The following is a 21,305-nucleotide window of genomic DNA, read 5'->3' on the forward strand; positions in this document are numbered from 1 at the left end:
ACCAGAAAGACACTTGCACTCTCATGGTTATTGCAGCAGTATTAACAATAGCTAAAATATGGAATCAACCTATATGTTCTTTAGTGGACAAGCTGATAAAGAAAATGTGGGGTGTGTGTGTGTGTGTGTGTTTGTGTATGCACAAAGGAATATTATTCACCCGTAGAAAGGATGAAATCTTGTCATCTGCAGCAACATATTTGGAATTGAGGTCATTAGATTAAGTAAAATAAGCAAAACACAGAAAAACAAATATGCCTTGTTATTACTCATTTGTGGAAAGTGGAGAGAGGATACAGAAATAAGTTCAATAAGGGGTAACAAAACAGAGTGGAGGAATTACTTCTGACTTTTCTATAGAACTTTTTCATTAAAAAATCTATGATATATTTTAAAGTCACTATAAGAGCACAAAATTCCAAACATAAAAATGACTCATGTTTGAAGAGATGCAAATGTCATTACCCTGATTTGAATATTATACATTGTATACACGAACTGAATTACCACAATGTACTTCATAAAGATGTACAAATATTATGTCTCCATGATTTTTTTTTTAATTGGAGGTAAGTGTGAACATACAGATTGCTAACTAGCTCCACCAATTGCTACTTACCTCATCAACGTGCTGCCCCAGGTTCAGGATTGATTTGCTCAAGTTGCTCTGTTTCTCCTCTGTGTGCAGACACTCCTGGGTCTGCTAAGGAGCTTTCCGCATGGACTTGGTTGCTCAGTTAAGTTTGTTGATTTCCTTATCAGAGATTCTACCTCCTCAGTCAAGCTCTTGACCTGTGAGAACACAGAGATCTTCATTAGAGCCACCACTGGAAGTGTGAGCATGACACCAAGGGTCTTCCCTTTTGTGGTCCAAAACCCTATTGAGGTATCCAATGTCATCAAGAGCTACATTTAACCAAATTCCTGATATAGTCCATAAAACTATGTTTTCTTCCACAAAGAAAAAATAAAAATATATGTATGCATATATGTGTATGTAATCTGGCATGGAAAAATGCATTCTGCTCAGTTACCAATGACTTAATGGACAGATCATTGTCAGAGCCTTGTATTACTGGATGATAACAACTCCAGTAAAGGTAATTGTGCTCTCCTTTAAGGATTGAGGGGACAGGCACTAATTGTTTTGCTCCAGAGTCCCAAGGGAGGGACAGATAGAGAAGGGTTCCAGCAGGTTACACATGCAAAAGTGGAAGCTAGCTTTATCAGGCCCTGGTGCTCTTTATGGGAGGGAATCGATAAACACAAGAGCTGATATTTAATTATTTGCCAAAATTACAGAGTCATTTTGAAGAGTAGCTGTTTGTCAAAGGTTTTATAAAGACTCCTCACTGATCTCAATCCACAAATAGATACAGAAATCAAAACTCACAAGTAAAGAAAATGCCAGAATTCTCCATGAACTGTAATTAAAGTGATGGCTGCAAGGTGCAAATCCAAATCATTGGCAGAAATTGGTTTTCAAACACATCCCAAATTACCTTTTTGCAAATGTCATCATGCTCTTTCTCCTTCCAAAAAATAGATTTAGGGACCCCATGAAACCATTTGGTTCTTTCCATTAGATTTCAGATGACATTAGACTAAAGCAAATGATAATATTTCATTTGGTGGATTAAGTGAGGCTCCCTAAATTCAAATTGGGAAATCACAGTTTATCAGACCCTTTATTTTAATGCCAGTTCAGACTCTCGGTGCTATGAAGTTGCAGGCCATTGTATTAAGTAAACAGCACACTGTGGGTACTGAAGCCTGGTCTGGGAGTGGAATCCAGGCATCTCGGCCTTCCTAATATTACAGAAAACGCACCTGATTCTCTGAAGCATGCTTCTCCTTCTCTGACTTCGCTAATATTGTTTCCAGGTCATCGATTTCTTTCTTCAACTCAGAACATTCATCTTGGAGTTTCCGCCCCCTGGCAGTCAGTGCAGAATTTATCTCCTCTTCTTCCTCCACCCACTCAGACAGCTCCTCGACTCTGGCCTCCAGCTGGATCTGGGATTTAATCAGTGACTCGGCTCTTCAACATTTGCCAGGGTCTCTCCTTCTGCCATGAGGAGAAAATTGTTGCCAACAGCTGGAAGTAATTGATCAGTTAGGCGAAAATGCTGCTTAACACATAGCAAAGAGATAATTGCCTGCCCTCTGCCCAGCACCCTCACCTACCTTTCCTAGGCAGCTGAAATAATATTCCCAGGTCCCTGATCCTGTTGTTGAGAAGTGGAGCAGCTGCTTGTGTTTGGAGGAGCTTTCCATCTTTCAGGCCTATTCAGTAGATTAGATGACCTCTTCTAAAGCACTTAATAGAATCCCGTGGCCTAAGGAGCTCACATGCCTCCAATGATCAGTGATGTGCAGCTTAAATCACAGCTTCTGGAAGCAACAATGTGGGCACTTAGCTTGAAGTTGATACCTGCTTTTAATAAAGCTGTGTTTCCTCAGCCAATAAACTATTTATAATATTATTACAAGGGCCCAGATGCACCTGTTTAATGTATATGGATTTCTAACAAACTGAGCAGAGCTGAGTATGTTATATACACAGGCTGAATTTAGAATTCATAAAGTTATTTACAAGTCACTAACTAGATATTACTATTGTTTCTAACTACATTTTTGCCTCAGAGATTCTGTGAGCATTAATTCTATGAGTTCTACACTTAGAGCGTAAATAGTTTGTTTCACATGCACTTCCTCCAAATCTCAGGGTGACCTATTGTTTCTATGTTATGGATCAAAAAAAAAAAAAAAACCAAAAAACCCAAAAAACCCATAGAGTCTTTTTGCTATAGAGTATCTTTCATAACTTTGATCTCCTCTAATTTGTCTTCTTTAGAGGCTAAATAAAACCTCTTGCTTACAAGTTCTTACAGGTGTGTTATGAATAAGTTCTCATTGCAAAGTGACTTCATAAGCGTCTTCACTTCCACCTCTCTCTCATCTATCCTCCACAACATGCCAGTGGGGTAATTCCTTAACTCTCCTTTTGCTTGCATAAGGTGTTTCAACCAATTAGATCAAGAGCTGAAAAATGTAAAAATCTGGACTATCTGCCTCTGCACAACTCCTGGAAGGAGAGTGTCCACCTGTCCAAGAAACAGGATCACAGGGCACAGACAGAGAGGAATAAAATGGTAAATCTCCAACTTCACTGAAGACCCATAAGAGAGGGACCAAATGAAAAAGAAATATCAAGTTACAAAGAAGAGTCCATGCAAATCAAAGAGGCTTCTAATATTTGGGAAATAACAGGGACATTTGATTTCAGTTCACTGGGGATTGACATGCAAATGGCACTTTACTGCATTTCAATACATTACAGGAGCTGTCACCATCACCAAAAAAAGAGAGGACAGTCTAATAAACACCACTGATCCCTTTGTTAAACAACGGTGGAGTTTGGGGGGTCAGCTGAGCAATGGCGTTTGCGTGTCCCATCTTTTCCCCAATGGAAGTTATTCTCACATAATTTTAATGTTAATTGGAATGGATTCACCCAGTTCTGCTGACATTTTGAGTAAATAAAGAATTTTAAAAGGATCTCTGACTTGATGATCTGAGGGTTAGACATGCCCCTCAAACTAAATTTTAAAATATTTCATAGTTTTGTTAACTTTTTACTCAGTTACGATTTAAACTCACCCTAGTCTTTGTACATTTGCTCTAGAAACTTGCTTCCATGTATTTCTGTGGCCCCCAAAATGATCTTTAACAAGTATTCCAAGCCTTTGTACACCATGCCTCTATACACATTGGATCCATTTCTTCCTTTCACATCACCTTGGATAGCACAGGCTATTCTCCATCCATAGGAGGAATGAAGGGACCCAGGAGTCTGGGTTTCATCCAAAGCTACCTCTCCAATAAGCCAAAGTGTGTTATAAATTGTGATTGTTATATTATTAATTTTAAGTAGGTTTTCAATGGAATTCAGGACTTTAGTTTTAACAAAGGTGAATATTTATTTTGTATAAAAATAGAAATCACAATAAAATATGAATGTTATACTAATACCCTAATTTGTATTTTTAATAAGCATCTCAAGTGATGCTGGAGTTCTAGAATTGCTGTTTTGCTAAATATTTATCAAAAATGTTGGTTTGGGTGTACAGTTTTATGTGAAATGTGGAGTGCTGGAATACAGTAAAATAGCATATCTCCAAATAAAAGGATAATTTGGATCACTCTAAAAGTACATTTTCTGGTTTTAGTTTTTTCTGTTTCCAGCAAGTTTAAAACACAGGAAAAAGTGTTCAAACGATGGTATTTGAGAATTTTTTTAAAAAACTTATTAGTGTGCTGAGTGGGTAGAAAATGTAATAAAGGCGAATAAAATTTTATCCTTACTGTTTTGGAGTTTAGAGATCACAGTATTCCAGGTGGCTAGGGAGAAGAAATGTGAAGGGGAGTAATACGGCACAGGCATCAAGTGGAGAGAGGGGCTCAATGCTAAGACCAAGAGCTTGGAATCTAAAATATATATACGGCAGGACCTGAAGGTGTCCCATGGAAAGCAGTATGATTTTTTTTTTTTAAAGACAATGAGTCTTAACCCTGACCAGATAACAGAATTGCCCTTACAGATCCTTGAAACCACAAAGGATCTGCTTAATTAAAATATCTTAGACTAGGATTAAGCATCTTTTTATTTTTTCAAACTTCATGAGTGAATTTGATGCAATGATAAAGGTGACAACTGATGGTTTAAGAGGACTCATTTTTAATGGTGATTCAGATTTAGGAAGACAAGAATTAGGAATAACTGGAAGCACATTGCAATAGTCCTGAAGATTTCAGTCAAGCCTTTCTCAGAAACAGCAAAAATCCTGGCTGCTCATTTGCAATTAGATCATGGTCTACACACAAACTTAAATTGGACCCAGAGCTCTCTGGCTTCTTGAAAGATTACGGTCTTCAATGAGCAGACATTGAAGTGATGAGTTTTTATAAACAGTAAGAGTTGCCAAACTGTCCTAATCATGGTAAGTATAAAGAGAACACTTGTAGCAGATGTATGAAAGAAAGGGAAACTGCAAGAGAGGAAAAAAGAAACAAAGGAGTAACAGAAAGTCAGACAGCAACAAATAAACCTGCAGCAGTAAGTCCTCACCTACCAATAGTTACTTTAAATATAAGAGGATTAAATCTTCAATTAGGACACAGAATGAATTAATTTTTAAAAATGACAGAACTATTTACAAGAAAATCACTTCACCTCTAAGGACACACAGACCGAAAGTGAAGGGTTGGAAAAATAATATATTCTACACAAATGACAACTGTAAAATCAACAAATATTTAGCTAGATGAAGAAACAGACTCAAGTAAGTAAAAGTATAAATGAAAGAGGAAAATCACAACCAGTTTCTCCAAAAAACAAAGGAGGGTCAAGAGTTTACTATAAACATTTATGAGCCCCAAACTAGGTATCCTAGAAGAAATGGATAAATTCCTAGAATCATATAGTCTATCAGAATGGAATGAAAAAGAAATAGAAAATCTAAACACACCAATAATAGTGTAAGGATATTACATCAGTCATCAAAAATATACCAACAAAGGAAATAGAATTTATTTTTCAGAAACAGAAAAAGGTGGCCCTAAAATTTATATTGGACAACTGAAAGGTCCTGAATAGCCAAATAATTCTTGAGCAAAACACACAAAGCTGGAGGAATCACATTACCTGAATTCAAAATATACTACAAAGATCTAGTAATTAAAACATGGTACGGCCACTAAAATAGACATTTGGACAAAAGTAACAGAATAGAGAGCCCAGAAATAAATCTAAACATTTATGGTCAACTGATATTCAACAAAAATGACAAGACACACAATATGGAAAGGAAACTATCTTTAGTAAGTGGTGTGGTAGTTAGCTATCCCCATGATGAGATATAAATAGACCCTTTTTTCATATTATTTTAAAAATGATTTAAAGACTTCAAACTGTAAAACTATTAGAAGAAAACTTATAGACAAACTCCTTGACATTGGTCTGGCAATGATCCCCAAACACAAGCAACACAAGTAGACAAATAGGATTGCATTGAACTAAAAAGCTCAAGAACAGCAAAGGAAACAATCAACAAAGAGACAACCTATGAAATGGGAGAATATATTTACAGACTATGTATCTGATAAGAGATTAATATCCAAAATATATAAAGAACTCAAACAACTCAATAGTATGAAAATAAATAACCTCATTAAAAATGAGCAAAAACTCTGATAGATATTTCTCAGAGATGACACACAAATGACCAACAGGTGTATAAAAAATATTCTACATCATTAATCATCAGGGAAAGGCAAATTAAAACAACAATGAAATATCAACTCACACCTATTAGGATGGCTATTACCAAAAAGACAAAAGCTAGGTGTTGAATAATATGTGTGGAAAAGATAACCCTTAAACATCATTGGTAGGAAGATAACTAGTATTACCATTATGAAAAACAGTATGGAGGTTTTCAAAAAATTAAAAATAGAACTTCATGATCCAGTTTATCCCATGTCTATGTATTTTGCCAAAGGAAATGAAATAATGATTTCAAAGAGATACCTTTCCCATGTCCACTGAAGTTTTTCAGCCAAGAAATGGAATCAACCTAATTGCACACCAGTAGATGAATGAATTTAGAAACTGTAGTATATATGCAATAGAATATTATTCTGCCTTGAAAAATAAGGAAATTCATTCATTTGAAAAAAGGTGAATCCAGAGGACATTACACTACATGAAAATAATCAAGGGACAGAAAGAAAAAACATTGTATGATTTCACTTAGTTATGAGATATCAAAGAGTCAAACTAACAGAATCATAGGTAAAATGGTAATTGCTATGAGACATGGAGTGGGGGAAATTGGGGAGATGTTGATCAAAGGGAATTCAGTTCCAGTTAAGCAGGATGAATAAATTCTGGAGATCAAATACACAGTGTGGTGACAATAGTTGCCAACCTTGTATTATATTCTAGAAACTTGCTTATACAGTAAATCTCATATTCACCATAAACACATACAAAATATAACTATGCAAGGTGATGAAAAGTTAATTAGCTTAATTGTGGTAATCACTGCGTATACATTGTCAAAGCACCAGATTATCTAACATAAATATGTGTAGTTTTTATGTTAATAAAACCTCAACAACTCTGGGAAAATTAAAAAGAATACTCCCAAAGCAAGCAGAAGGAAGAAAGGAATAAAGAAGAGATAAGAAATTAATGAACCAGAAAACAAAGAGTAAAAGTTGGAAAAGGGGGTTTTATTAAATAGACCAAGTAAATGAATGATCCTATGATAAGAACAGGAGAGAAGATACAAGTGTAGAATGAGACTCGAGGAATAATTGGGGTTATGTTCCAACAACATAATTATAAACACAGTAGAGATTTAAAAATCACACTAGTTGGGCATGGTGATATACACTTGTAATCCTAGGTTCTTGGAAGGCTGAGGCAGGAGGATCACGAGTTCAAGGACAGCCTGGGAAACTGAGCAAGACCCTCCCTCAAAATAAAAATTTTAAAAAGAAGCTAGGGATATAGCTTAGTGATAGAGTGATTTTCTAGCACAAGACCCTGGATTCAATTCTCAGCACCACAACTTAGTTAATTAAAATCCTTATCTGTAAAATTTAAAAAGGTACAAAAATTTAAAATTCCTTTTTTTAAAAAAGAAATATATCTAAAATGACTCAAGAAGGATCAAAATCCCAAAAGATCTATAATAATAAACTAACACAAAATAATAAAAAAAAACAAAAGGATTACCAGATCTAGCTAGTTTTATAAGCAAATTCCACCAATATTCAAGGATCAGATGTCTCATATTATGAAAAGAGAACATTCAACAATTCTTAATGTTTTGTTCTTATTTTTCAGTATTAGGGATTGAACCCAGAGGTAGTCTACCACTGAGCTACCTGGTTTTTATTTTGAGATGGGGATCTCACCTAAATTGGTTAGAACTGGCCTGAAACTTTCCGTTGCTTTGCATCAGCTTCCCAGGTCATTGGGACTATGGACATATGCCACCACACCTGGTTCTTTAATTCTTTTCTGAGGATAACCTTGATCAGATGATAGAGCAGAGGAAAAGAAAATTACAGGTCAATCTTATTCATAAATGTTACCATGAAATTTTGCAATCAAACCCATCAATGTGAAGCAAACTGGGTTCAATATTTTAAAAAGTATTTTAATATAATGCAATATACTTACAGATTAATTTAGAAAAAATGTCTTACTGTTTCGATGGAAGCAGATACAGGATTTCATTATTTTCCTGATAAAAAAATTTTGTTCAAAAGAAAATGGAAGGAATGCCCTCCATACAATAAATCACTTTTACCAGAAACAATGGAAAGTATCATTCTTTAAGTGATGCTTTCCCAATATCAGAAATACAACAAGTGTTAGTCAATGTTTTTAAATCTTGAAATACCACAAGTTGGTACGACTATGAGGCCATGGGACTCTCCTACACTGTTGCTGTAGAGAAATTGGAAAGCATTTTGTAAATGAAATTCCATGTAACCTAACACTAAGAATTGCCACAAGAATTGTCACTCTGTGTGCCTAATTTCAGCTGATGTCCATAAACTGTTATCATAGAATGGATCATTTGAGTAATCCACTCTTAAGAAACTCTAGCAAATGTGCCAGGGGAAGCAATTATGTTATTGGAAGAAAAATGTTATTGGAGAACTCTTTAAAATAGCAAAAATATTGGAAATTTACTTTAGTTGGACAAATTGTGTTATATTCATGCAATGGAATACTATACATCAATTAAAACCAGTAATCTTGTCATAGATTTACCAACACATATTTATAATATTAGTACTGAGTATAAAAGATAAACTTCTGGATCAACTAAACAGAATATTATTACATGAAGAGTAAATCATGTTAGATTGTGCCATTTTTAAGGGTGTCTACATTTCTAATAAAGGTAGAGAATATATTTTATATGGTTTATACATGAAACATGGAACGAGAAAAAAGAAATTCAAGGCCTGGGGAGGGAGGGATAGGACTTAGACAAAGGAGAAATACATGGCTCTTTTAACTGTGTCTGATAAGATTTTTTTTTTTTTTAAATAAAGATGGCTCTCTGGACCACTAGCAAGAAATTAATCATGAAAGACTATCTAGTCTTTCATTGTTCCAAGTCAGATCAGGCAAAAAAAAAAAAAATCAGATATTAGATATTAGATAAAATATCAGATATTAAATAATAATAATTATTTTTTGTCAGCAATTAGAGGGGGTAACAAAATAGAGCTTCCATGACTTATAATGAACAGGTCATAATGGCCTCACTTAGAAATAAGGAAGTGAACCACAGAGAAATTAAGAGTTATACCCCAGTTTATGCAACCAATCCTAGAAGCTATATTCACAGGATCCCCAAACTCCCATACCACATTGAACACTATCTGAAAGTCACAGAAAACCCTTAAAATGTTGCCTCATTAATATCTTTGACATCCATGCAACAATATTTATTTCTTTAGGCAAACTGAGAAACAAATTGTCAATTGAACAAGTTTTACTAAGAACCTGTAGACGTCTCTCCAGAATATAAATTATGTTAAGGAAAAGGTGACTACAACCACTGCAGAATCCCTTGCTGACAGTCTCTGGAGATTTTTTTTTTAGCTTGCTTTCCATAATTCTATTAGAGAATAGACAAAACCTACATGGAAGTGTCCAAAGGTAGTGATAAATGCCTCTACTGAACCTGCCTGAGACAAAAACTTGTGATTACATGTCACCAAAAGCCATATTTTCTGACCCAGGGGAAGCAATAAAGTGGTCATAACACCTCCCCACTCTGACGCCATCTTCCCTGCAGAGTTGGCGGTGGGGTAGGTGTGCAGGCCTGTGCAGGTCTGCTTCTGCTGTAAATTGTGAGACACACCACCTGCAGAGGTCTACACTTCTAGACCATAAACAATCCCTCCCAATGGGAAAGCTAGAAGCAACGGAAGTAATATCTGAATTACGCTCATACTTGGTTAGATAAGGCGATAAAGTCCATCACACTGTCTTTTTGGTATGCTATGATTTAAAAACGTTTTAGACTCAGCCTAATCAGAGGAAGCATCTCTTTACCACAACCCTGAGATAGAGTCACATTGATCGAGGCACTAATTAGATCAAGGCACAAATTATGCAGCAATAGGGATTCAGAGTAGAGAAATAAGAAATATAATACCTTTCTTCTAGAATCTTCTGGAATATGAATCACATCATTTTTTAGTATGTTTGACTTGGAACAATGGAAGACTAGATAGATAGTCTTTCATGATTAGTTTCTTGCCAGAGAGCCAGATTAAAAAAAATTTAAAAATCAGATATTAGTTTCATTCATCAGAGATGTTCAGCAAATATGTGTTGAATGACTATAAACAATCAAAGTATTCTTCAGGATAACCTTATCAGTCTTGTGTCTTCTTGGATTGTATTTAATGTATAAAATACACACCCTAGAAAGTTTTGGTTTCTAAGTCTTTGGGAAGAATATTTTACTTAATCTGTGGGTTTTGTGTTTGCTTAATAATTAATACCATCCTTCCTCTTATTAATAATAGTTAGAGCACCCGGTTTAAGGTCCCAGATGGGTGCAGGCATAAAGTGCTTTAAAGTGCCTGGAGGGGTCCATAAGCTTTTTCCATACAATCTCTGTAGGATATTCTTATTTGTTTTCAAATAACTTCTTTAAAAATGTAAACACACTTTTAGCTAGTGGACCATATTTTAAAAATAGGCCATGATATGGCCCTATTGACCCCTCTTCTGGAAGAAGGCACATTTGTCCCATGTGTCAATGATTCAATATGATATTTTTTCAAGAGTAATTAATAGCAACCCAGGTAAAGCAAGTTGCCAGAAGCACAAATTTTTGGGAAGCACTCACTTAGAGTACTTCCTTAAAGGTACCTTACACAAACCTGTGAGTGCCCCCTTAAAATATACACAATTGTAAGAGTCAGTGCCCCTTTAAATATGTGCCTTAGGAGCCTCAATTGCCTCATGTGAATTTTGACCCAGATGAGTGCTATATAGCAAAAATAACTGGACATACCAGGAAGTGAGGTACCGTTAACAAAAATCACTGGAAATAATAGACTGATTTCCAAGTACTCAAAACTTAAGAGTCAATTAACATTTCATAAACATATCCTACAGAGTTCTTTTTCTCTGGGTTCTACACTGGATCCTCCTAATCTCCTCCAAATAATTTGGTCCTTATGGATGCCATTAGGAGCAACCTGATGTTGACTACCAGATAAGACCAATCAGTGGATTCCCAAAATACCTGGGTCTCTTAGATGTAGTAGAATTTAGAGAATCACATTTAAGTCAGACAGTTGGGTTATTTATTCATTTACTGAATGGTTGGTTGGTATTAAAGTTGTTAAATTCTTGTAAAAATTATTCAGATAGCTTAAAAAATGTATTCCTTAAAAGAGCACACAGTAGACAAATCAGCTCACAGACAAGCAGTTAACTCCAGGAAGCTTTGATTTGTGTACAGCTTTCTAGCACTGTTAAGATTGATTCAGTATTTTATATATCAGCACAAATTTGCTTCTATGATTAATTATAAAAAAATATAAATGTAGTCAAGGCTGAGATTTAAGTAGCATTGAATTTCAACAGCACTGAAACCTCCACTTTGAACTGAGCTCTATTTGTGTTATTTTTGGTCATAAGAGCTAAAGAATACCTCATATTATAATTTAGTGTTCATGGATATTTTTAGGAGACACACTCCTTCCTCCTACTCTTCTCCAAATGCTTTCTTTGCAATTTCCTGGTTACCTTAGTGACTCCAAGTTGGTACTGGGTGTGCCTATCTCCAAGGAGCCAAAAAGTTCTTCAGTTGCTTTTCTGCTGCTCTCAGACTTGCTCTTTAGAAAGGTCATTGGGTTTCAGAATGCACTGCTTAATTTAAAATGGGGTCGGAGGGATTATGTGATTCAAGTGAAGATTAATCTGGACAAGTGGGGAGAAAGAAAATACAGGTATATCTATTTCTACTACTAATATTGCAATTTTCACCAAATTTTTGGAAACAATAATGAAGAAAAAAGAAGTAGTCTCTTCCATTGGTATAATAGTTTTGTATTTTTTTCCTTTTTGTTTTAACTAAAAGGCACTGTGATCACCATCAGATGTATTATTTGTACATAATAGTTGGGTTCATTTTGATATAATCATACACACATGGGATTTCATTTACCATATATCAGTTCCCTATTCCCCTCCTTTCCTTCCCCTTTTCCCTCCCACTATTTATCTTCCTCTTCTCTACTGGTGTACCTTCAACTTATTTTCAGTTGGCACTTTATAGATACACATGCACATAGTGCAATTTTGTCAAGTTCATTAGGCATTTCCTTCTCTTTCCTATCCATCCCCTTTTTTCTCCTTCTTCTGCACCTTCCCTCTATCTTTTTTATATATCATTAGCTCCCTTCCCCCTGTTTGCTCTAATTTCTGCACATGAAAGAAAACATTCAACACTTTTTACAGTGCTTCAGTGATGAATCTCATTTGTTTGTCTGCTCAATTTGGAGACGTATTGGAAGGAGAAATAAAAATGGAAGCAAGAATAAGTATCTCTATCAGGTAGGTAGATACAGAACTGAATGCAGAGATATTAAGTATCTTTTCCAAGATTCTTTTACTCTATTGGTGAGATGGGGAAGAATGCCATATATGCTTGATTCTGAGACTGGTACACTTCTCTCTACTACACTTTGCTAAAATTGGCTTCATGATTATGATCATTACTTCCACTTTTAGAATTTGGGAAATGGAAGGCAAAGATTCACCTCCTACCATGCAACATGCTGGCTTCCTTCCATTCACAGGCTTGCTAGGAGAGCATCCTCCTGCTCAGATACCAGCTACTATTGATTATGCACAACATTTCAGAGATTCATTTTAAGTTCCTGGTTTTTCTTCTGTACATATTTCTTCTCAATGTAGGCCTATTATCTGTTAATAGAGATTTAAGGATATTACAGCTTCATAGATGTTGAATTTAAAGAGAAATAAAAATGGAACTCTGTCATCATATTTCTCACCGACACCAAAACCCACCGATTTGTAGTCTGGAGGACATCCACCAAACAAATACTGTGTGCCTAAACACTCAGAGAAGGAAACAGAATGGACAGCCTCACATTTCTGGGATCCTAGAAAACATGTTTCCCTTTGTTTAAAATCACCATATAGCAGTCAGTTTGGAAAACCTTTATGGTACATCTTACTCCCTTCCATGATATCATTATGGCACAGCTGCTGAAGAATGCAAAAAATGGTCCATTGCACCTTTAGAACAGGGTCACACTGGGTCAGTGCCTAATAATGACTATCCCAGATTTTGTCCTAATTCCTGCATCTTGGATTAAAAAAAATCTGAATTTGGTGTGCAAAGGTCATAGGCATTTACTTACTCCCAGCCTGATGGTGCTCACAGTGCCCATCTCTTATGGAAGAGTCTCTAAATGTTTTATCTGAAATTTCATTAATATGGAACAAGCCTCTGAGTTCACAGATCAGATTTTAAGCAAATACTCCTTGAAGATGAAGAAAAAAGGACATTATTTTGCTAGAATCCAAATGGCTGGTATCTTATCCATTTGTTAACCAGAAAACAGGTAGAAATGACAAGACCAAAAATGTGCACTGCCATCTCCAGGTAGGAGGGAGGAAAAAATGGGGAATAGGCACAAACTCAAAATTCTGTTTACAATTTACTGAGAAAGGACTTGGCCACATCCTGATCTTCATTGTTCCTATTACGTTGACTAAATTTTATTCTACAGTCTAAGCATCCTCCTATCAACCTCTTTTTTCCATCAAAAGCAGCTCTATTACAGCAATCAGCTGAAATCTCTGATAGAAGCCTTTGAAAAACCTTTCACCAGTTCTCCTGGGAGAATCCAAGGGGTAATCCCAACAAAATATGCTGTGACTCTGCCTATGTCTAGAATCACAGAAATAAACTATCTACCTGTACCCCAATCCCTGTCAGGGACAGAAACAGATGATCTATAACAAGGGGAATGTAGAGTTCTCAGATACCTCGAGATCAAACAACATCTGTTCCCCTTTAAGTACATATGAATTGTTTTGATTACATCATGAAGCTTTTCTTGAAAACCTATTGAAATCGAAGCTGCCTGGATGGAAGACAACTCTAATAGGTAACAGAATTGCTCCAAATAGAGGCCTCTAATTAGTTTCCTTGCTAGATGGAAGCAGTGTCCTTAGATGCATTCAGAAACCCAGCTGATAAGAAACAAAGAGGCAAAAACATAAAGCCCTGAATGAACATGAAGTGTTTGCATTGCAAAAGCTCCAACTTTTTCCATTTCCATTGTTTGGCATCACACTTTCCCAAAATAGGACACAGACTGTCAAAACTGGGGTCTTAATTACAGTAGGTTAATTAAAAAAAAAAAAACGCAAGCTAGTACAGAACCTCAGAAACTAGAATTAGAAACATCTGGCCACATATTCCAAGGGTGGTTAGTGCCCTGAAGACACAGGTGCTCATCAGATATGCTCATTTGAGGCTGGGAGCTCCAACCATAGCTCCAGGGGGGACTAGAATTCCAAATAGAGGATGGCAATCTTCAAATCCACTATTTAAGGAAGAGAATCTGTGTTAATAGCATAAAAAAATGTTTTGCAAATAAAAACACTTTCAAAATTTGCCACTATGGCCCAGCCCATTATCCCCCTACCACCGATTCACTTGTCAGAAGCACATAACTAAGAAATGGATACCATCAGACAGAGAAGGTGTTCCTATTGGGAAGAAAGATTAGAGGGAGCTTTTCACAATTAAAGATGGATTTGCAAACCGTCTTTATCGTATGTCAATTTAGGTAATTCAGACAAAGTAATATCCTTTATTCTGAAATATCTATCCTAATCCCCCAATTGATTATTCAATCCCTTTTTTTACTACAATTTGCCCTCCTAGAAATTAGAATAGGAGCACACTTACATTTTAACACAAAATTCAAGTTGAAATAGAAGTAGCAATACCAAGCACTGATATTTCTGAATACAGCCAGCTTTGTGAAAACCTTTCAACATGTCCACTTGAATCTCAATTCAAAGTCAGCCATGAAGAGGTTCCAAAGACCTTACTTTTACCTTGCTTTCATTTTTCTATCTAAAAATCAGCCCTTATGAAAAATGGGCCAGTAAGTGATTCTTAAAAATACATTCATCAAAGCTGAAATGAAATGGGTTTCCTAGTATAGATTACAAAATATCTAACTCTGACCTGGCATTTGGTTCACTGGGGATTTATGCATCTCACAAAATTAAGCACTATTGACTTCAGATTAGTCACCAATATATTTCACGTTTCCTAAAATGGAGACCATAATAAATACAAAATCACTTTTCAAGTCTCTAAGAATACCAATCCACTTCACAAATATCTCCAAATCTGTCAATGTAATCTTAGACCCAACATGCACACCAAGAGTAAAACAATGAATACAACATTATTCCCTGCTTACCAAAACACATTATTTCTTTCCTTTGGCAAGTCAGTATTTACCTGAGAGACATAATTCTATTATGAATCATGTCCACTTGTATTGATTGAGTTCAATAGCAATGAGTTATGACTGAGCAATAAAATGGCTTACAAAAAAATAATCAAGTTTTCTATCTATTGAAAACCTTCACTTTAGGTCAGGTTCTATGGAAATAGAATCTGAGATTCATATTCTGGTTTGAGAGGTTTATTTGGGTAGTGAGGGAAGCAGGGGAATTAAAAAGGGAATGGTGTCAGATTGGCTTCTGTCTGATCCCTGCAGTACCTGTGAGCACAATGCACCAATTGCAGGACACATGGTCTTTTGTGGAGGCAAAGAAGGGGACGGAGTCTGGAGTAGAGGAAAAGGAGGCAGATTAGCTTCCCTCTTGGTCAAAGACAGTTCTGTAACTGGGACGTTTCATAAGGTAGGATTCACATTAACTGGAAAATGGGTACAGGACAGACAAAGGTAACCAAGATAGGTGACCAACACTGTCCTCTAAAATCCTTAAAAAATACCAAGATAAATTTCAACTGTTTCAACTTGGTTAACTTCACATACTTTACCCTAATTTAGAGATGTGAAATTTCAAATAAGTAATAATAAATGCAGATTGTGAGACAGTTAATACGTGAATAGATTTAATTAAACTACTTTATGCAGAGATGATATTAGAATGAAGCTCCTTTCTGACATCTCTCCTACCCAAACTGTATAGAAGGAAAAGAAAAAAGGAGAAAGAAGAGGAGGGTTTGGAGGAGGAGGAGATAGGCAATGGCATTTAGAAAGCTCTATTATGCTGGGCACAATGGTGCACACCTGTAATCCCAGCAACTCAGGAGGCTGAGGCAGATGGATCACAAGTTCAAGACCAGCCTCAGGAAATTAGCAAGACTCTGTCTCAAAAAATAAAAAGGGCTGGGGATGTGACTTAGTGGTTAAGCACCCCTGGGCTCAATCCCCAGTACTAAAAAATAATCAAACCAACCAACAAACAAATAAAACAAATACAAACTCTTCTATCACATACTCTGCTGATGGAAGCATGAATTCATCAAAATTCTAGAGACAATAGTGCAATATTCACCAAGAGCTTCAAATATTACCATTTACATCTCTTAAAATATCTTTTTCTGGTGCTTTTTCTTAAGGAAGTAATCAGGCAACAGTGTAAAGATACTCATTGAAGCATTATTTAGTCATTACAAACAAAATAAAATATTAACAAATTTTATCAACAGAAGATTGATTAAATTCTGAAGGGACACACTAACTTTTTAAAATGATATAGATGCATATAATTAATGTGGAAAGAATGCTAGAATTTATGTTAACAGAAAAGTAGGTTACAGAACCTATGCTTTGTGCATTATGATCCTGAATGCATGCAGTTTTTAAGCACAGTTGTGTTATAGATGACTATAAACATAAAAAGTGTTGGGAGGCTTATTTGCATTAACAATTGTTATTTCTCTATTTTGGATTATAGATAATTTTTATGTTCTTTTTAGTTTTACTCTATTCTCTGTGTTTTTGGCAACATTCATGTATTAATTTTATGATTTATAAAAATTATATCATTTTGTCTTCTTGAACCTATACTCAGCCAAACTATCTTACAAATATTTGTCATGCAAACTCACTAAGATGTACAACAATAGCAACAAGAAAATCCATAGGCAACCAGGAGAAAATAGAAAAAAAAAAAAGCTCTCTGACAAGCAACTGTGTGGAGGCAGATTTGATGAACCTTAATTACTAACGTCCTTTTGGGAGGCCCTGCATTCTCTATGTGTCATTTGACCTCTTTGTACTTCAGGTTTTTTTTTTTATATATATATGAGAAGGTAATAACTTGTCTTTTTTATTAGTAGTACTTTTTTATATTTAGAGAATATTTTAAGTTTATTTTGCTCCTGAGTTTATAATAGAATGAAATAGTGTGATCATTATGTGCCATATGCTACATGCATTTTTTTAGTTTTTTAATTATTTATTCTGTCATACATGACAGCAGAATGCATTTTAATTCATATTACACAAATAGAGTACAATTTTTCATGTCTCTGGTTGTACACAAAGTAGAGTCACATCATTCGTGTATTCATACATGTACTTAGGGTAAATGATGCCCATCTCATTCCACCATCCTTCCTACCCCCATACCTCTCTTCCCCTCCCTCCCCTTTGCCCTAGGTAAATTTCCTCCATTCCTCCCATGCTCCCCCTGCCACTTATTATTTTTTTTAATTGAAAAAAAAAAAACCTCACAACTCTGGTTAAAGTACTTAAGATTCCCAGAAAAAAATATGGTTATTATAGAAATTTAATGTTGAAATGCATAAAAACTTGGAGGCAATTATTTTTAGGGAGTACTTAAGTAAATACAAAAAGAAAAAGAAGAAAATGGACATCTTATATTCTAGACAATTCTTTTAGTTCCAGAACATGGCACACACCCTGAAGAGTTAGAAGAGTGTTTCCTAATTCTCTGCCTAAACCACTCTTTGACCTCTCATGAACAGAAAATTACTCAACTGGGAGCCATAAGCTTATGTGGCCACTATCTTACAGACTCCTCAGAGGCAACTGAGAAGCTGTTAGAATCGGGCAAATGCACAGCCTGATGACTAGCAGAGTCCAAACCCAAGAGCTTCCATTTCTCAACCACCTCTTAAAGCAGGCCCAGAGGATTTCAAGCATGCTCCTGAATTGTGTCATCATGGGCTAATGAATCTAGAAAGTGCTAACTGCTTTCTCCATTCCCTGATTAACCCAGCAATCAAGAGTCCCAAATCAGCCTGATAGTGAAGCCAGAATTAGGCAGATAGGCAAGGGTCAGATCCAGAAAATGGAGGGATTGAAATGTTAATTCCTTCAGAGCCCTTCCTCTAACCTTTGCTAAGGTAACCTGTCCCAGGGATTGTCCCTCCCTACAGGGAGTTACAACAGTTGTTGATTATGCCCCCTTCCTACCCAGATCACACCACTTCAGCCCCTCCATCCCATCTGCTTCTCACATTTTGGCCATCTCACTGAGCATCTCCTGGATCTAAGTCCTATAAAAAAGGCAGAATGCTCTCACTACTTGGGATACATGATACCAGCTATGGCCCCCTCCTCCCTCCCAGGAGAAGTCTATGTTACCCCTTCTTATATAAAACCTGCTTTAGAGAAGCATGCAAACGCAACCATATAATGTTATACTTCAACATGTGAGAGAGCAGTACCCCTCACTGATGACCAGCGGTATCAGTAGGGGTCAGGAGTTCAGGAGAAGCTGGGTGTAAGATGATAGGAAGGTGAGGACATTAGGAAGTGAGAGTATGAGACCCATTTAAAGAACAGCTGGTGCACTTTGCCCCACTGCTGCCATGAGGGAATCTGAAACCAGGCTGGTCAGATTTTGTATTTTCCCAGAATTTTCATTTTTCATAAGAAAAAGGGAAATCCACAGGTGTGAAATCCTTTGACTTTTTTTTTAACCTGTGTGGACCAACAAAACATATCTGAAGACCAGATTCTACTCAGAAACTGCCAAACTGTGACCTTTGCTGTAAATCATGCAGAGCTTCTCTCTGTGGTTACTGTTAGTCCAGCTGTGAGTCTGGTGTCAACCACTTGGGCTCAGTGTCTTTAAACCCATTGTATAATAATGCAGAAGTGTTCACTGAATCATAAATGAATGGGAGTGAGAGTAGAATAGACATGGGATTAGGAAACAGTCTTAGTTACTACCTAGACTTTGCCATTTAGTAGATTCAAAAAATTGGAGAGGCTACTTTTTTTTTTTAAGGTTCAGAATTCCTTCCTTTCTCTCTCTCCCTCTCCCTCCCTCCCTCCCTTCGGTGAATAAACAAGTTCAAATGGTTAGGTTGCTCCTTGCTCACACGTCATATAATCTGTGCTGGCAGAATCACATAACCACTTAGACCTTTGAGCTACTTGCCTAGTGCACCTTCATTTATTTACTTTTTAAAAAATTTTAAATTTGTTTTAATTAGTTACAAATGACAGTAGAATGCACTTTGATACATCATATAAAGGGAGTATATTTTCTTATTCTTCTTGTTGTACATGATGTAGAATCGCACTGGTCATATAGTTATATATGTACATAGGGTAATAATGTCTTATTCATTCTACTCTCCTGACTACCCCGATTCCCCCTCCTCTCCTTTCATTCCCTACTACCTAATCTAAAGTAATTCTATTTTTCCCTTGACCTCCTCATTGGGAATTAGCATCTGCAAATCAGAGAAAACATTTGGCTTTTGTTTTTTTGAGCTGTTACTCTTAATACTTCTGTCCTTATACCTGCAAGATAAAGTCCTCTCTCTCCCTCCCTCCCTCCTCGCTTTCCATACACACACACAAATATATATATATATACAGTCCTGCCTCACATAGTCTCTGACATTATATAACAGTGATCCCATAAGATTAAGATGAATTATTATTATTTAGAAATCATTTTCCAGTGACATTGTTGCCCTTATACTGCTGTAAATAGTGCAACACATTGCTTACATATTGGTCATGATGTTGGTGTTGCCAGTCTTTTGAAAGTAGAGCACATGCAATTATGTATAGTACATAATACTTGATAATGATAACAAATGACTATTTTGCTCACTTATGTATTTACTATAGTATATATTCTTTATTGTTTACTGAATTTATCAAGTTACTAATGTTCCCTCAAGGGGCCTGTCAAGTGATTGATTTAGACCATCTAGGTGTAAATACACTTCATGATGTTTGCAGAAGGATAATATCCCTAAGGAGTTATTTCTCAAAACATCTCCATCTTTAAGCAATGCACGATTGTATACATTTGGGGCTGGCTATTGCTCCCAAACCATTTATCAAATTGTTTTTTTTTTAAATTCTCTCTTTGCAGATAAGTCAAATAGGAAATAAAAGCAGGATAAAAATGGACTTCTTGAAATACCTCTCAGTGCACCAACACCATTTCTCTGAAGAACCAGCAGCCTGAGGATAGAAAGGCCAATAAGAGATGATGATTCAGACCACAGGGAATAGAAATAGATATCACAGGAAAGAAGCAAGAATTTTTGTAAGAGCTGAAAAACCCATGGGTTTCATTCTGAGGCTGAAAAAAATCAAGGAAGATTGATTGACTTACCACTGTCAGTACTGATGTAATTTTCCAAAAGGCTTGCCAGGAGTCTGTTGGAACACTTCTGAAGTACTGCCACCACTGTTTCATTAAGGTCTTTGTTCTTTTCAAGCCAGCCACTGATGTTTTAAGGCATGCACTTCGGTAACAAAAGAGGGAAAGTGCATGAATTGACACAGCAAATTGTACGTTACTTGAAAAACATCACAAATTGTGCGGGTCCTTTATTTTAAAACAGTTTGATATAACCGTACTGATACCCCAGAATTTCACTGTGCAGCCCAAAGAGATTTTCAAGCTTCACCATTTAGTTGTCAAAAAGAAAGGAAGAGATAGGAACAAGAAGAAAGGAGCAAAGAAGTAGTAACAGAAGGTGGAAGTGGTGGGGGGGGGGAAGGGAGGGAAAGGGACAGCAAGAAAGCATTAAATCATTTCCAGTATTAATAATTCACCTGGGCAGTCTTTCACAGGCAAGGCTAGATAAACTGTCAACTGCCCCTGACCACAGTGAGCACTTGGAAAAAAAAAAGATAGCAAA

At 36.2% G+C, this 21,305-nt stretch overlaps 1 protein-coding gene across 1 annotated transcript in view; it reads right to left on the minus strand.

Moving 5' to 3' along the window:
• The window catches only part of Myh15 (myosin heavy chain 15), a 123,391-nt gene that overhangs the window by 73,560 nt on the left and 28,526 nt on the right, over nucleotides 1-21,305 (minus strand). Inside the window, 4 exon segments of the mRNA XM_077795524.1 lie at nucleotides 620-759; nucleotides 762-792; nucleotides 1,831-2,039; nucleotides 2,042-2,129. Of these exon segments, the coding sequence (XP_077651650.1) occupies nucleotides 620-759; nucleotides 762-792; nucleotides 1,831-2,039; nucleotides 2,042-2,129 (468 nt within the window).

The sequence above is a fragment of the Urocitellus parryii genome, chromosome 2, assembly GCF_045843805.1.
Source record: "Urocitellus parryii isolate mUroPar1 chromosome 2, mUroPar1.hap1, whole genome shotgun sequence".
Taxonomy (NCBI): Eukaryota; Metazoa; Chordata; class Mammalia; order Rodentia; family Sciuridae; genus Urocitellus; species Urocitellus parryii.